Source organism: Podarcis bocagei (genome assembly GCF_964188305.1).
Source record: "Podarcis bocagei genome assembly, chromosome: 5".
In the NCBI taxonomy this organism is placed as follows: domain Eukaryota; kingdom Metazoa; phylum Chordata; class Lepidosauria; order Squamata; family Lacertidae; genus Podarcis; species Podarcis bocagei.
In genome coordinates this window covers 35,911,624-35,924,193 of record NC_138129.1, presented here as the reverse complement: position 1 = coordinate 35,924,193, position 12,570 = coordinate 35,911,624, and the positions used below count along the sequence as shown (strand labels likewise).

Sequence of the window (12,570 nt, the reverse complement as noted above, 5' to 3'; positions counted from 1 at the left end):
CTCTAATTCCTCAGAAAAAACTGTGAGGAATTAATCACTGAAAATAGCTGTATTCTCAGATGGAGGATTCAAAACATTGTGCAACTAGCTGTACAAGTCCCAACATGGCTCTGAACTTGCAAGCCTTTGAGTTAAGCTCAAATTGCTCTCTGAATTTTAACATCAGTTTTTAAGATGCAAAACTCCTTCTGAAAACTGAGATAAAGTTAAGTGGAAAGAGGCAACAGAAGGATTTCAATGCAATTCCTGCTACACATTTCCTTTAAAATGGGATATGTAAAGCAGAAAAATTTCTCTTTTACAAATGCAAGTTTCATGTACTCCCTTCTCCATGGGAGCAATTCAGCACTGGAATGCCCTCCCATCATCATGCTTATTATTATATTTCTTGGTCACTTATCTAAAAAATAAATGACTTCCATTTCCTCTCCACTACCAAGACCCCACCCCCCAAATCTGCTCCAAAGGGTTTCCCAACCACCCAGAGGTTGGGAATCTGAGGGTGCACAAGGGCTGGAGGGGACAGGAGAGGATGAGGATGTTCTGTTGTGCCCATGGAAATGTATTTATAATATGTATATAGACATATAGAACTAAAGTTAGAATTCTGTAAAACTGCAGCTCGCCGTATCTTCTATCAAAGGCTTCCTTGGAAAATAATTCCTCACGTAGCCAGGAGAAATACAACATGCTGAAGATTCAGGCAACTTCTCTTGACTATTTCAGTGTTCATTGCTACATAAATCTAGCATCGTTCTACAGTACCAACAATGCTAAATGAGGCAACAGAAATTATATCCTATTTCTCTGTGTAGATCTCTATAGAATTCTCGCTGAGTTCAATGGAACATACTCCTATGAAAGTAGACATGGCATGCAGTTTTAATTACTTACCATTTCTCTAGCCTCATTAGTGAGTTGGAAAGTATTGGGAAGAACTTCAATATTAGTGGCTCGTTCCAATTTGTCACGCCGATCTGTTGAAATGTTGAATCTAACGTGGTCACCTTCCAACAGCGTCACCTTTGATTTTGTATCTTTGTCTCCAAATGGAAGTTCTTTAGGAATCACAAAGTCTACTTTTATACGCCCAGGTAATGGGTCATTCTGATCAGAGTACAAAAGAAAGGCCACATTAGAGCTTTCCTGGATAGAGCTTTCCTGGATTGTACAGTTTTAAAACATCAACTGAGAGCTGAACAAGTTCCACCTTCCACTGTAGCACCGAAGGATGCCTCTTTCATTAATGATTTCCCCAATTTGTTTCCCTTTACTGAATTTGCTCAGTGTCACAGACTATCAAAGTACTTTAAAATAAACGTTTACAAATAAATTTCTTTACACATTAATGTAAGATATTTGATACCTGATTTTTGTTGGGTACTTTTGGAATTACTTTGGTTACTGTTCCCTCAAAGTGTTCAATGCTGATATCTTCAAAAATAACAGTTCCTTGAGGCAAAAGTCTTACATCAGTTGCAACTTCTTTACCCTATAAGCAGAAAATTAAGCCAAATAGTCAACTGGTTAAGTAGTTACAAGGACCAACAATAGGTCAAACAACATACGAAACTAATGGAGACATTTAAGGAAGTTCCTGCAATGTCATGCATTTACAATTTAAGTTGGAGTTAAGAAATTTGGTCTTACATTTCTGTCTTTGATTGTGAACTCCACATCATCACCAGGCTGTAAGGCTTCTAGGTCACCTTTAAATTCGCTATAGTGAAAGAATATCTCCTTTACAACATCACCTCTTTCAATGAATCCAAAGGCTTCCTAAAAAGAAAATAGGATTGTTAAGCAAAGAGAAGCTAACTTTATCTATATCCACCTAGCTGGAATAAAACATTTTTTCTTTTTTTTTGTGACTAATAGTTACAGTGGTGCCCCGCAAGACGAATGCCTCGCAAGACAAAAAACTCGCTAGACGAAAGGGGTTTTCGGTTTTGCGTTGCTTCGCTAGACAAATTTCCCTATGGGCTTGCTTCGCAAGATGCAAACGTCTTGCGCTTTTTTCTTAAAGCCGCTTGAAGAGGTGCCGTTGCGACGGACCGTGCTTCGCAAGACGAAAAACATCGCAAGACGAAAAGACTCGCGGAATGAATTATTTTTGTCTTGCGAGGCACCACTGTATAAGAAAGATCTACAGCTAAAAATGTGCATATATAAAAACTTTTTACAGGAGGAATGAGTGAATTATATAAAGCCCAATCTAATGCCTGCTCTCTCAGATGCTAGATCTAACGTTTAATGAGACTTACTCCCAAGCAACCTTACATGGAAGTTCTGTCTCAAAAGTACTAGAATAAGTCTATACACCTTCTCCTCCACACCTACATGGTTCCATAACTGTACAAGTAAATTTCAGAAAGTAGTTAAGTGTTAATTTACCTTCATGGCACAAACTACTCCTTGACACCGAGCCTGTTTCTTTTTCAAAAGCATAATGTTACGAGCACTTACAGCACCAGTACTATGGGAAAAAGTAGATGAAGGTCACACAAGGAAAATATAATTCAATGACTTATCACAATACAGCCAACTACAGAATGATTCTTAAATTCTATGAGTGACTCTAGTTGTGTTTATCTAGGGTTGCCATATTTCAAGAAGTAAAAATTCGAACACCCAAAATTGTTGTTTTTAGGGCTATCGCCTGATAGCTCCGCCGCCACTGCCAAGCCCAGGTTGCCTGAGCACGCGCATGCACACACACACACACAAAAAAAAAAAAAAAAAATTAAACCCCAAATCCAGGACATCTGCTTTGAAATGTAAATTTCCCCCCAAAAAGGACATGTCCGGGAATTCCCAGACATATGGAAACCCTACTTTATCCCACCAGAGCAGATTGGGGCGGTTGGGGGGGGGGGACTAGGAGGGATGAGTTACATGAGTTGGTGCAATACTGGGTCACCTTATAGGTTTTACTGGAAAGACGTAAGTCTCTTTTCGTTATGACCAGGATATTTTAAGATGAAAACATCACACTGCTACAATCTCTTTACTTGATGTACACATTCACATTTAGGTCTTTAAAAAAAAAAGCAAGTTTCCTATTAAATAGCTGTACTTCAGATTATCCATTTGTCTGTGAAAGAAATAGCCAAACTGACTAGCAATTTTAATAACCACTCAAAAATAACGCATCTTCAGAAACTTGATCTGAATGGCCTTTGCAAAGTTTGCTAAGTATACTTCAACTCAAGTAGTAACACTAGTTTCTGGAGAACTTTACTACCTTAGAACCAACATGGATTCAGTCTTTACTAGGTATCTACTTACTGTTTATTTGTATCAATAATGAAGTTAATTTTATCTCCGGTTTCCAGCTGTACATTTCCTTCAACATCTTCTGGGGTATAAGTTAAGTAGAACACTTCCTGTGAATTAAAATTTGATATCATTAATATTTTGCTATGAGTAGAGAAATTTATAAAGTCCTGGTTAGTTTAAACTTCTGCGCTTCAGAACTTGGGAAGTGTGCAGAATATTTGACGTTTTATTAGCATTTTATGAAACTAAAAAATAGTCACAGTGAAGACATTAGTAAACAGTTAACTCTTCTGCTTCATTTTAACTAGCCATATAATTCTAGACTGAAGTTGTGAAAATATTTCAGAATTACAGTCAAAACATGAAGTCAGATGTTTTCTATTTCAATAAATAAGTTTTTAGCAATTTAAATTTTAACTTTTTAAAGCAAGTACAGTTTTTTCACTGTCTACTCTGGCAAGTATTTTAGTTTAAATCATATTGGAGGATCAGTCAAAAAGTTTAAGTAAATACATAAGTTTTACCCCATTACGTTCGTAGCATACACTCCCTGTTGGACTCTGACCCGGGGCAGCTGGAGACTTACTCTCTAAGTTGTGAGGAACAGCACACACAACCTACCAGTCAAAAAAAAATCCATTGCTAATTATTTCCAGAGGCAGCATTATGCATCAGACTGTTAGTTTTCTATAATACACTTGGGGATGCACTTTACAGGTAACCCACAACAGTATGCCATGCTGCAAAGCTTATATCTTACAGTACTTTTGTTAACTGTAAGAATTGTTCTTGGTTAGGTAAAACCCCAATTTTTACGCGCTTGCCAAAACAAGTGGAAAAAATTAAATTTGAGAAAAATATTTCTATGCAACCAAGGAGAGGCATGCTACACTCAACTCTGCCCTTGTTTGTCTGACCACAGCAGATGCAAATTGCATGCATGGAAAAAGCTTATCATAGCCACTAACTTGTCCATTTATTCGCTCTTCAGGTAATGTTTCTGTTTTAATCTTCACCAGTTTAATAGCAATCGGTTTTCCAGTTCGCCGGTCAGAAGATACTTCAAATTCAACATCATCTGTAAAGCAATTGAAGTTTTATCAATGACACAGGACCAGTCTAGTAACACTTAACAGGAAAAATTCGCAAGCACAGCTTTACCTTTCCTCAGGCAATCCTCCCTGTCTCCAATACTACACAGCCTCAAAAGTAGTCTTAAATTTGCATTAAGCATGCAAATTTAAGACTGCTTTTGAGGCTGTGTAGTATTGGAGACAGGGAGGATTGCCTGAGGACAGAACTCTCGAAAACTACAAAAAAGCTCAATGAGTTGCTTGCATGTAAATGGTTCCCCTGGATCTCAGTCAGTGGCATTTATCTTGCACATGCATGCTAAGATCAAAATAACAATTTAAAACATGACTGCATTCTCCTCGGTCAGTGAATCTGGCTCATGAACTCAGAGTAGGCAAAATGAGAGGCTCTTTCTGTACAGCATTCACAGCCCATTCTTCTAGTCCACTGGTTTCACAACTTTATGACACCGGAGGTATTTTCCACCACATTTCTTCATCTACAAAAACAACTCTAAGTGTTATAAAAAGCTAAAGCAAATTCTAGGGTCTCCAAAGGCATCTAGGTGGCCACTGTGAGAGAAGAATAATTGATTAAATATGCCTTTGGTCTGATCCAGCAGGGTTCTTGTATTTTTAGGGCCATAATTACCTTGTGCGAGGCCACACAGATTGGGCCTCACTGTTGCTCTACCTCAAGGATACTGAATCTCTGTACCTCTATATGTTGGATATCAACTCCCATCAGCCCCAGCCAGCTTGGCCAATGGTAATGGGTTATGCGAATTATAGCTCAGTCAGACCTTGAGAGCCACAGGTGTTCCAACCCTGCCAGAGAGAAACTGAGTGCATTCTAGAACACACACAACTGCCTCCTGTAGCTGCACAGTGCAATGAAAAATTTATTTATTTTACATAATTTGTATCACCCTCATCCTTTCTGAAATCATAGCAGTGTGCACTAAAAACCAATAGAAAACAGTAAAACTCACAGCAGCCCAAGCAAGAGCACAAATGTCTGATAAAACTTTTCTATTTAAACTATCCTCCTAAAGACAGGCAGTTAAGTGTTGCCTGAGAGACAGAATTTTAGAGGTGGTGGCCATCCCAGAAATGGCCCTCAAGGACTATCACTTTTTGAAATTGTTGAAGGGTCAGTGAGAAGGATCTCTGTGAAAGACCTCAGTTCTTGGGCAGGATTATACAGGAGATAGTGGCCTTTATTATAGATAGCCTGGCTCCAAACCATTTAAGGCTTTAGAAGTTAAAAACAGCACTTAACTGTACACAGGAAACAAATAGTCTGGCCATGTAGTTAGTAAATAAGGGGATTAACATGAGCCCTACATCCCACCCTGATAGCAGTCTGTAGTGGTGAGCAAACTTATCAGCCATTCTACTGAAGAACAAGGAAGAGCTTCCCAAAACACAGTATGGGAAACCAGTTTCTACGATACTCTCCTCAATATATCTTCATCATAGAAGCATCCATATAGTTAAGCCTATCTATTTATCATTCATTTATTTATGACATTTCTATATTACTTATTTGCATTTCTAAGCAGTGTACATAAAAACAATCCACAGAAAATGGGAAACTAAAACAAAAAATTATCATAAATTGAAACACAAGGCCTCACTTTGGCTCTCTCAACTAATGGTTGGTTTAACTACTATTGACTAGGCAGACACATCTCTAGTGTGTTAAGAGGTGCTAATCCTCGTCACACATGTAAAGAGCCTCAGTTATGAACCCAGAGAATTCCACCAGATGAATTACCTCCCACTTTAAGCTCCTGTAGGTTGCCATTATACTGTGAACAGTGGAAGAACAGTCTAGCTTGCCGTTCTGAACACTGAATGAATCCATAGGAGGTCAGCAGTTTTTCAATAACCCCAGTTTCACGTAGTCCTGCAGAAGTACCATTGGGGTACCCGTTGTGTCCATTGTTATGGAGAAGGTTTGGATCAAAGCTCATCTGAAAGCAAAAGATAACTTGTGAAATCCTCCAAAAGCAATTCCCATCACCTTTCATACTTAAGGGAACACAGAACACATAGTGTGCATTAAAGAGCATCAGATAAGCAAGCAAGTTTCTGGCAGCTAAGGCACAGCTTGTGTACACTATTTGTCTAGCTGAGATTCATCAGTAACTAAACGACATTTACCTTGTAGGATTTATCTATATGCGGTTAATATAGCATTATATACAGAATAAAGTTAATACTTTATTCAAAATTAGTCATTAGTATAAACTTGCCTTTGCCAAAGAAGGCTACCAAGAAAGCAAAAACAAAAGCTTGCTAATCTCAAGGCAATTTCCATTAGCACCTACTCTACCCTTGTTGAACTGGAGGCCTAATATCTTATGAACTTTCATAATTGTTTGCTGTACTCAGTCAGCTTAAATGCTCCTTCTCTATCCATAAATGCATTGGTTAATGCCAGAAAACAGAGAAAACTGCCCTACTGAATTCTCATTAATCTTCTAGAAACACATAGATATAAATATGCTTTAAAAACAATTTTGCTATCTTAAGTTAAATCAAATCCAGAGATAAGTTAGCATTAGGGTATCATTTAACTTTCCTGTTAGAAGAATCAGTGAACATATCATGCAAGTCAAAGGGCTCAAGGCAAGAAATTGCCAAAATCATGCATTTTGAGACCATATATTTTACAGATATGTTGCAGTTTCCTGTGTATCTGTTTAAGAAAGCAAACCTAAAATTCCTGCAACTCCAAGGAGCCATTAAGTGTACAAAAGTTCCAAGTGTAAGAAGCTCTAAACACAATAGTCTAACTGCACAATTATAACCAAACAGATCCTCACTCATTATGCTGGAAATAATGCCCTTTGCTGTCATCATTATTAATCAGAGTTGACCTACCCACCAAGGACAATGCCAGATTCTAAGCCCACATATAGCTTTTGGAGATGCATGTGGGCAATCCTCCTATGGACAATTACTTAGGAGCAAGGTCCACTGAACTCAGTGGGATTTCTGAGTATAGGATTGGGCTGAAAGAGGCTTTGGTTTTTTGTCAACTAGTACAGGCACTAAGATAACATTATGAAATACAGAATAGTGGTCATTTCTCTTCTTGCAAAGAAACAAGAACAGAAATCCCTTGTACACATGCCAACCAAAAAGCACTAAGATATACTGCAACTCATTTTTGGCAACATAAGATGCAACAACTCCCTACTTAGAAATTAATGCATCTGGAGAAGGTGCTTGCTATAAACTGTTTCCTATTACAAGTGTATCAAGTAAAATTTATATTATCTATGCCGTCATTCTTTTGAAGATTTAGTAAAATAAATCTAAGTGGGCAAGATACATTCCATCAACTTATCAGAATGAATAAAATGAAGTTGCAACACATACACACACATGACCAAGCTTTCATTAAGTTTCTAAAACAGATACAGGAAAGCACCTTTTAAGAACCCAGCAAGATTTCCAGCTGGTTCAAGTGGAATTTTATCCTTTAACCTGTTGAGGAGATTTAATATCAGTGAAGTTAGAAGTGAGAACATATACAGAGATGAGTTAACTGCAAAGGATCCCCATGCTAAGATTCCATGTCTGTCAAGTTGCCCTGACTTACAGATCTCTGATAAAGAGGGGTCCTCTTCTGTTTTTTAGACCCGGATGAAGTAGAAGATGAAGAGAAAGGTAAAGGATGAGAAGGAGGGGGAGCTGCAGGAGGGGGGAGAGGATCTGATGACACAGTATAATGGTTCTCCATCTCATACAGCTGTGATAACATAGTACACAGTATAACTAGTCAATAGTTAGCACATCTTTAAACACATCCAAGTAATTATCAAATTCCATTTCTCAAGAGAGCTGGAAGTCGAAAGCAATCAATCCAAATTTCTTTTTTAAAAATAGGATTACAGTATAAATAGTATTAGCAAGCACTATTTCTAGGTCAATTCCTCTCCAACAATGTTCTGATTTGCTCATACTACCAGAACTCTGACCAGCTCTTACACAAAAGTACTCACAAGGGAGAAGTGTCATTTGAAATAACTGAGTAATAGATTGAGCTAAGTGCTGGAACATGTTGCATGTTCTTGCACTGCAGCAAACAGTATGTCCAGATAGAATTATAATAGTATTTTATATTTTCCCATTTGAAAGGGATAGCAGAAGTACTGGCACTATTAATGAGACACAGAAAAACTGCTTATTACATAGGTTCTAGAGAGTACATTCACACATAAACAATTCAAAAACTGGAATTTTACACAGATAACGCTATGTTATCTGTGTTCATTAACCCTAAGGGTTCAGGCGAAGTCTTTCTTTCCTTCTCATGATTTGGAGGAGACTAGTACTTGAATTTCAAGTAATGAGCACTTCAAAACTGGTCATTAACTAAATTTAGGACACCAGGAACATTGGCAGCAAGATAACAGCTGGTCTCAGTTCTCCTCAACCTTTATTTAATAAATTTAAGCAAACATCAACTGTATTGCACAGAGATGAACTGAAGTGAAATTGCTCCAGCAACAATTTACGGCCTCTATTCTACAGAGCATGTTGCACCAGTATTGTATTCATGAACAGTTGCTGGTTTACTGTTTACTATGTCAAATCCATAATACAGGAAAGAAATTCCTACACTGATGTACAGTAGCAGTCATTTTCAGGGTTTTTAGGGCAATGAACAAGAGATTTTAGAAGCTTTTCCCCCTGGATTTTTTTCCTTATTTTAAGAATATTATTTGCCTTATAAAGTATCAGAATATTAGTCCATCTAGCTCAGTGCTACTGATCAGCAGCTGCTGAATGTTATTTAAAACAAAGGTCTTACTCAGCCCTGTTGAAAGGGCTTTTTAACTGAAGCTGCCAGGGATTGAGCCTGGGACCTTGTATATGGGAAAGTATGTGCTCTTCCACTGTGCTATTGGCCCTTTTCTGGGCTGCACTTATAATTCCATTTCAGCAGCCCTCAATTATTTTGAAATACGATCTTGAGGCTTGAGAATTTTGCCTAATTATGTTTTATGGCATCACAACTACTTTTCCATTTCATTATTGAGCAATAAACAAGTCTTTAGAGGATTGAAGAGAGCCCCTTCCCCAGCATTTAACTATGCTAGACATGAGAACAAACACATTGTCTCTCAAGGACATAAACTTTTAAACTTAGTAGTTCGCTGCCAATCTTGCAGGCTTTTGGGGAGAACCCCTGAACAATTTCCAGGTAGTAAAGGCTAAGGATGGACATGTTTCAACTAACTAGCTATCAACCGTATTCCAGTTAGACATTGAGTTGTCACAGACAAGAAAATTTGGCAGATATATACTCTGCTCATTTTCAAAAAGGCTCAAAATTTGAATCGGCTGCCTTTGGCCATTTGAAGGAAGCTTTGGATCTCTCTGTTTTAGGGTTTTCCAGAGAAATAACAAAAGAAACCCAAAATGATCTAAGTATTAGGGTAGTTTTGATTTTAAACAGCTGGAGAGGTAACCAATTGCCCTGAAACAGGAACTAGGCCTGGTACAATGACCAATGAAAAGAATGGTTGGGAATGAGGGGTGAGTGTGAAATGATTTTCAAACTGAAACTGTCAAATTAAGAGTGTTTTAGCCTGCTCACTGCACTTTGGCATGGTTATAGGATGCTTTGTTTAATAAGAGGTTCCAAAATGAGCAGACATTTCTGCTAGTAATCTGCAAACTGGCCACATTTTTTTTTTTTTTGCTCAAAGGAGGTTGTTGCATCACACCATCTGAGCTAGCTTGGCTTTACCCTTAAGAATATTGCTAGTATGGCAAAAGAACTTACTGATTGGCCATAAGGTGATAAATTCAGTCCGACTGGAGATGCATTGCCCAGGTTGGCACTAACGTATGCAGTAGGGGGAGAAGACGGCATGGAAAATTCAACAAATTCTTTCCAGGTGCTTGCCATATTTTTACGCCTGTTTCAACTTAATTTTATAATGCTGCATATAACAAAATCAAACAAGACAACCTTGTCAATGTATATCTGCCACTTATCCAGTGTCATAAAAAGCTGCCATTCTGGCAGCCTCCTAACATATTAAGACAAGAAGGGATTGATGTGCTAGTTAAGGAAGCATTTAATAGCTTTATTTTACCTCAAGAGGGGTTCTGAAATGGAGAGCAGAAGCTGGATGCTAACTGAACTCATGGTTACTATTATTTCAGCTATCCTTATAGCAGACAATTAACATTTAAACCTATCAGCTTATGAAATGGAGACTCACTGACCGATACTAGTAATTGGGAGAAGGATATGGAGAAAGTTTGAGATCCAGACTTATAGCATTAGAGTAAACTGATTTCAAAAGGGAGAAACTGGAAAATAGTAGCAGAAAGCTTAATGAAATAGCTACAATGATAAGATTGCATTCCACAGTTAGCTCAGCAAATATAACCAAATGGCAATACTGATGAACTCGAATCATTTAAAAACATAAGCACCACAGCCAGATGTTAGCTCTGCTTTTGATATTCTGACCAAATGAAGGCAGTCAGGATTTAAATAAAAGTATTATTTAAACTCATGTCAAACAGTAGTTTTAATTCCAGTATCTATTACTGTTTTAACGAGTACATGCACCAACCTCGCAGTGATATTCTAATATTGCACTTTCAGTAGTATTCGCGAATTCTTCGTTTCAGCACACGTTTCAAAGTTTGAAGATTGCTATTGTTAAAAAAAAGAGATAGCAAGAGACAAGTGATCTATCAAGCTAATAAGGAATAACTGGTGCTGCACTGGGCAGTTTCAGCACAGCACTGAAGAAAACAAAGACTACTAGCAGCGTTGGGACGTGCTCTTTTGAAGCTGTTGAGTAGGCACAAACTTCTTGTTTCAGATCAAGTGTTGTGTCTTCAGTGTAAATTTTACTCTTCTTTGGTCTTGTTTTGTTGTTACGATGTGATGTGTTCCTTTCCTGATCTGAACTTGAAGCAGCAGTTTCAGGTGGTAAATTCTGTTCTGTTACACTTCATACTGGAGAGAAAACAAACAAATAAGAAGTCTATTATGCCACAACTTTTAGACATTTTGGACACTTAACAGATGTGATCCCATCCTTCTGCGCAGATCTTTCTCACAACTCCAAGGTTTTACTAATGCTTGAAAAACGCTTCTACCTTTTTACTAAGCTCAAATCCTAAATTGCACTGAACATAACATCTGGTTAGAATCTCAGAAAATACCAGTAAATTCTAATGCTTATATACTGATCAGGCCTTCTTAACCAGTTTCAATACGTTTATAAGCATGTATTTGAGTCATGAACATTTTCACAACTAGAATATAAACTCCTGTTGCTTCAGGAATAGAGATCAGAGACAAACACGAATCACCACAGATATGCAAAAGCATATGTGAAATGTCTATTTCTTTCGAAAACGAACTTTTACTTGCTTTCTAGGAAAGCAGTATGGTAATCTAAAAATGTTGATATTATCATGCTCTAACGTAACAGTACAATAATTTGTAATATTTAAAGCTATTATATAATATCAACAACAAGCATAACTACGCAGGTAGCACAAAAATTAGCTGTAAGCTGCTTGTCCAAACCAATCCCTGCAGTTTATCTGGGCCAATACCAAAGAACACTGCTAAAAGGTTTAAGAGTTGAAACATGGAAGTATATTTTTGTTTTCATTTGTTTTTCATCCTGAGCCTGCCAGTTATAGAAGACAAATGCAAAAGTTACATTTTAAGTTGTGCATTTGAATTTGTTTCCAAACCCAATGCACTAGGAAGAAACAGTACATTCCACACACACACTTGCCTGGGTGCTAAGAATCTCAGGTGAACACCTTCTCTCGGTTCCATCAACATGGTTGGTTGGAACACAAGAGAGCCTTTTCTGAGCCTGCTCCCATATTATGGGATTCCCACCCAAGAGAAGTTAGACTGGCTTCCTCTTCCGCTGGCAGGCCAGGACCTTCCTATTTAAACAGGACTTTGAAAACTAAGGTGCAGACAATACTGACCACAGGGCCACTGCCATGGCAAACTGTATTTTACTGCTGGTTTTAATGAGTTTTTTTAAAAAACCAAACCAAACCACACAATTTTTAATTGGTTTTTAAACAAATACAATAACCATTAAACACTTATCCAGCAGTACATCTATTAGTGTTTGTTTCATTCATTGTCTTCATTGTCTCTAGACATATGTTTTGGTGTATTTTAATTATGGTT

General features: G+C 37.7%; 1 protein-coding gene across 9 annotated transcripts in view; it reads right to left on the bottom strand.

The window, feature by feature from the left end:
- The window catches only part of CSDE1 (cold shock domain containing E1), a 29,088-nt gene that overhangs the window by 13,427 nt on the left and 3,091 nt on the right, over window positions 1-12,570 (bottom strand). For 2 of the 9 annotated variants that reach the window (XM_081195745.1, XM_081195746.1), the window contains exons 2-12: window positions 10,967-11,358; window positions 10,162-10,321; window positions 7,969-8,118; window positions 6,133-6,331; window positions 4,248-4,357; window positions 3,804-3,896; window positions 3,289-3,386; window positions 2,395-2,476; window positions 1,651-1,779; window positions 1,367-1,492; window positions 895-1,107 (exon numbers count right to left, since the gene is read on the bottom strand). In XM_081195745.1, coding sequence (XP_081051871.1) covers window positions 895-1,107; window positions 1,367-1,492; window positions 1,651-1,779; window positions 2,395-2,476; window positions 3,289-3,386; window positions 3,804-3,896; window positions 4,248-4,357; window positions 6,133-6,331; window positions 7,969-8,118; window positions 10,162-10,287 — 1,326 coding nt within the window. In that variant the 5' untranslated portion in view covers window positions 10,288-10,321; window positions 10,967-11,358. The remainder of the gene's footprint in view (window positions 1-894; window positions 1,108-1,366; window positions 1,493-1,650; window positions 1,780-2,394; window positions 2,477-3,288; window positions 3,387-3,803; window positions 3,897-4,247; window positions 4,358-6,132; window positions 6,332-7,968; window positions 8,119-10,161; window positions 10,322-10,966; window positions 11,359-12,570) is intronic. The other 7 variants (XM_081195748.1, XM_081195747.1, XM_081195750.1 and 4 more) reach the window with 7 other exon arrangements.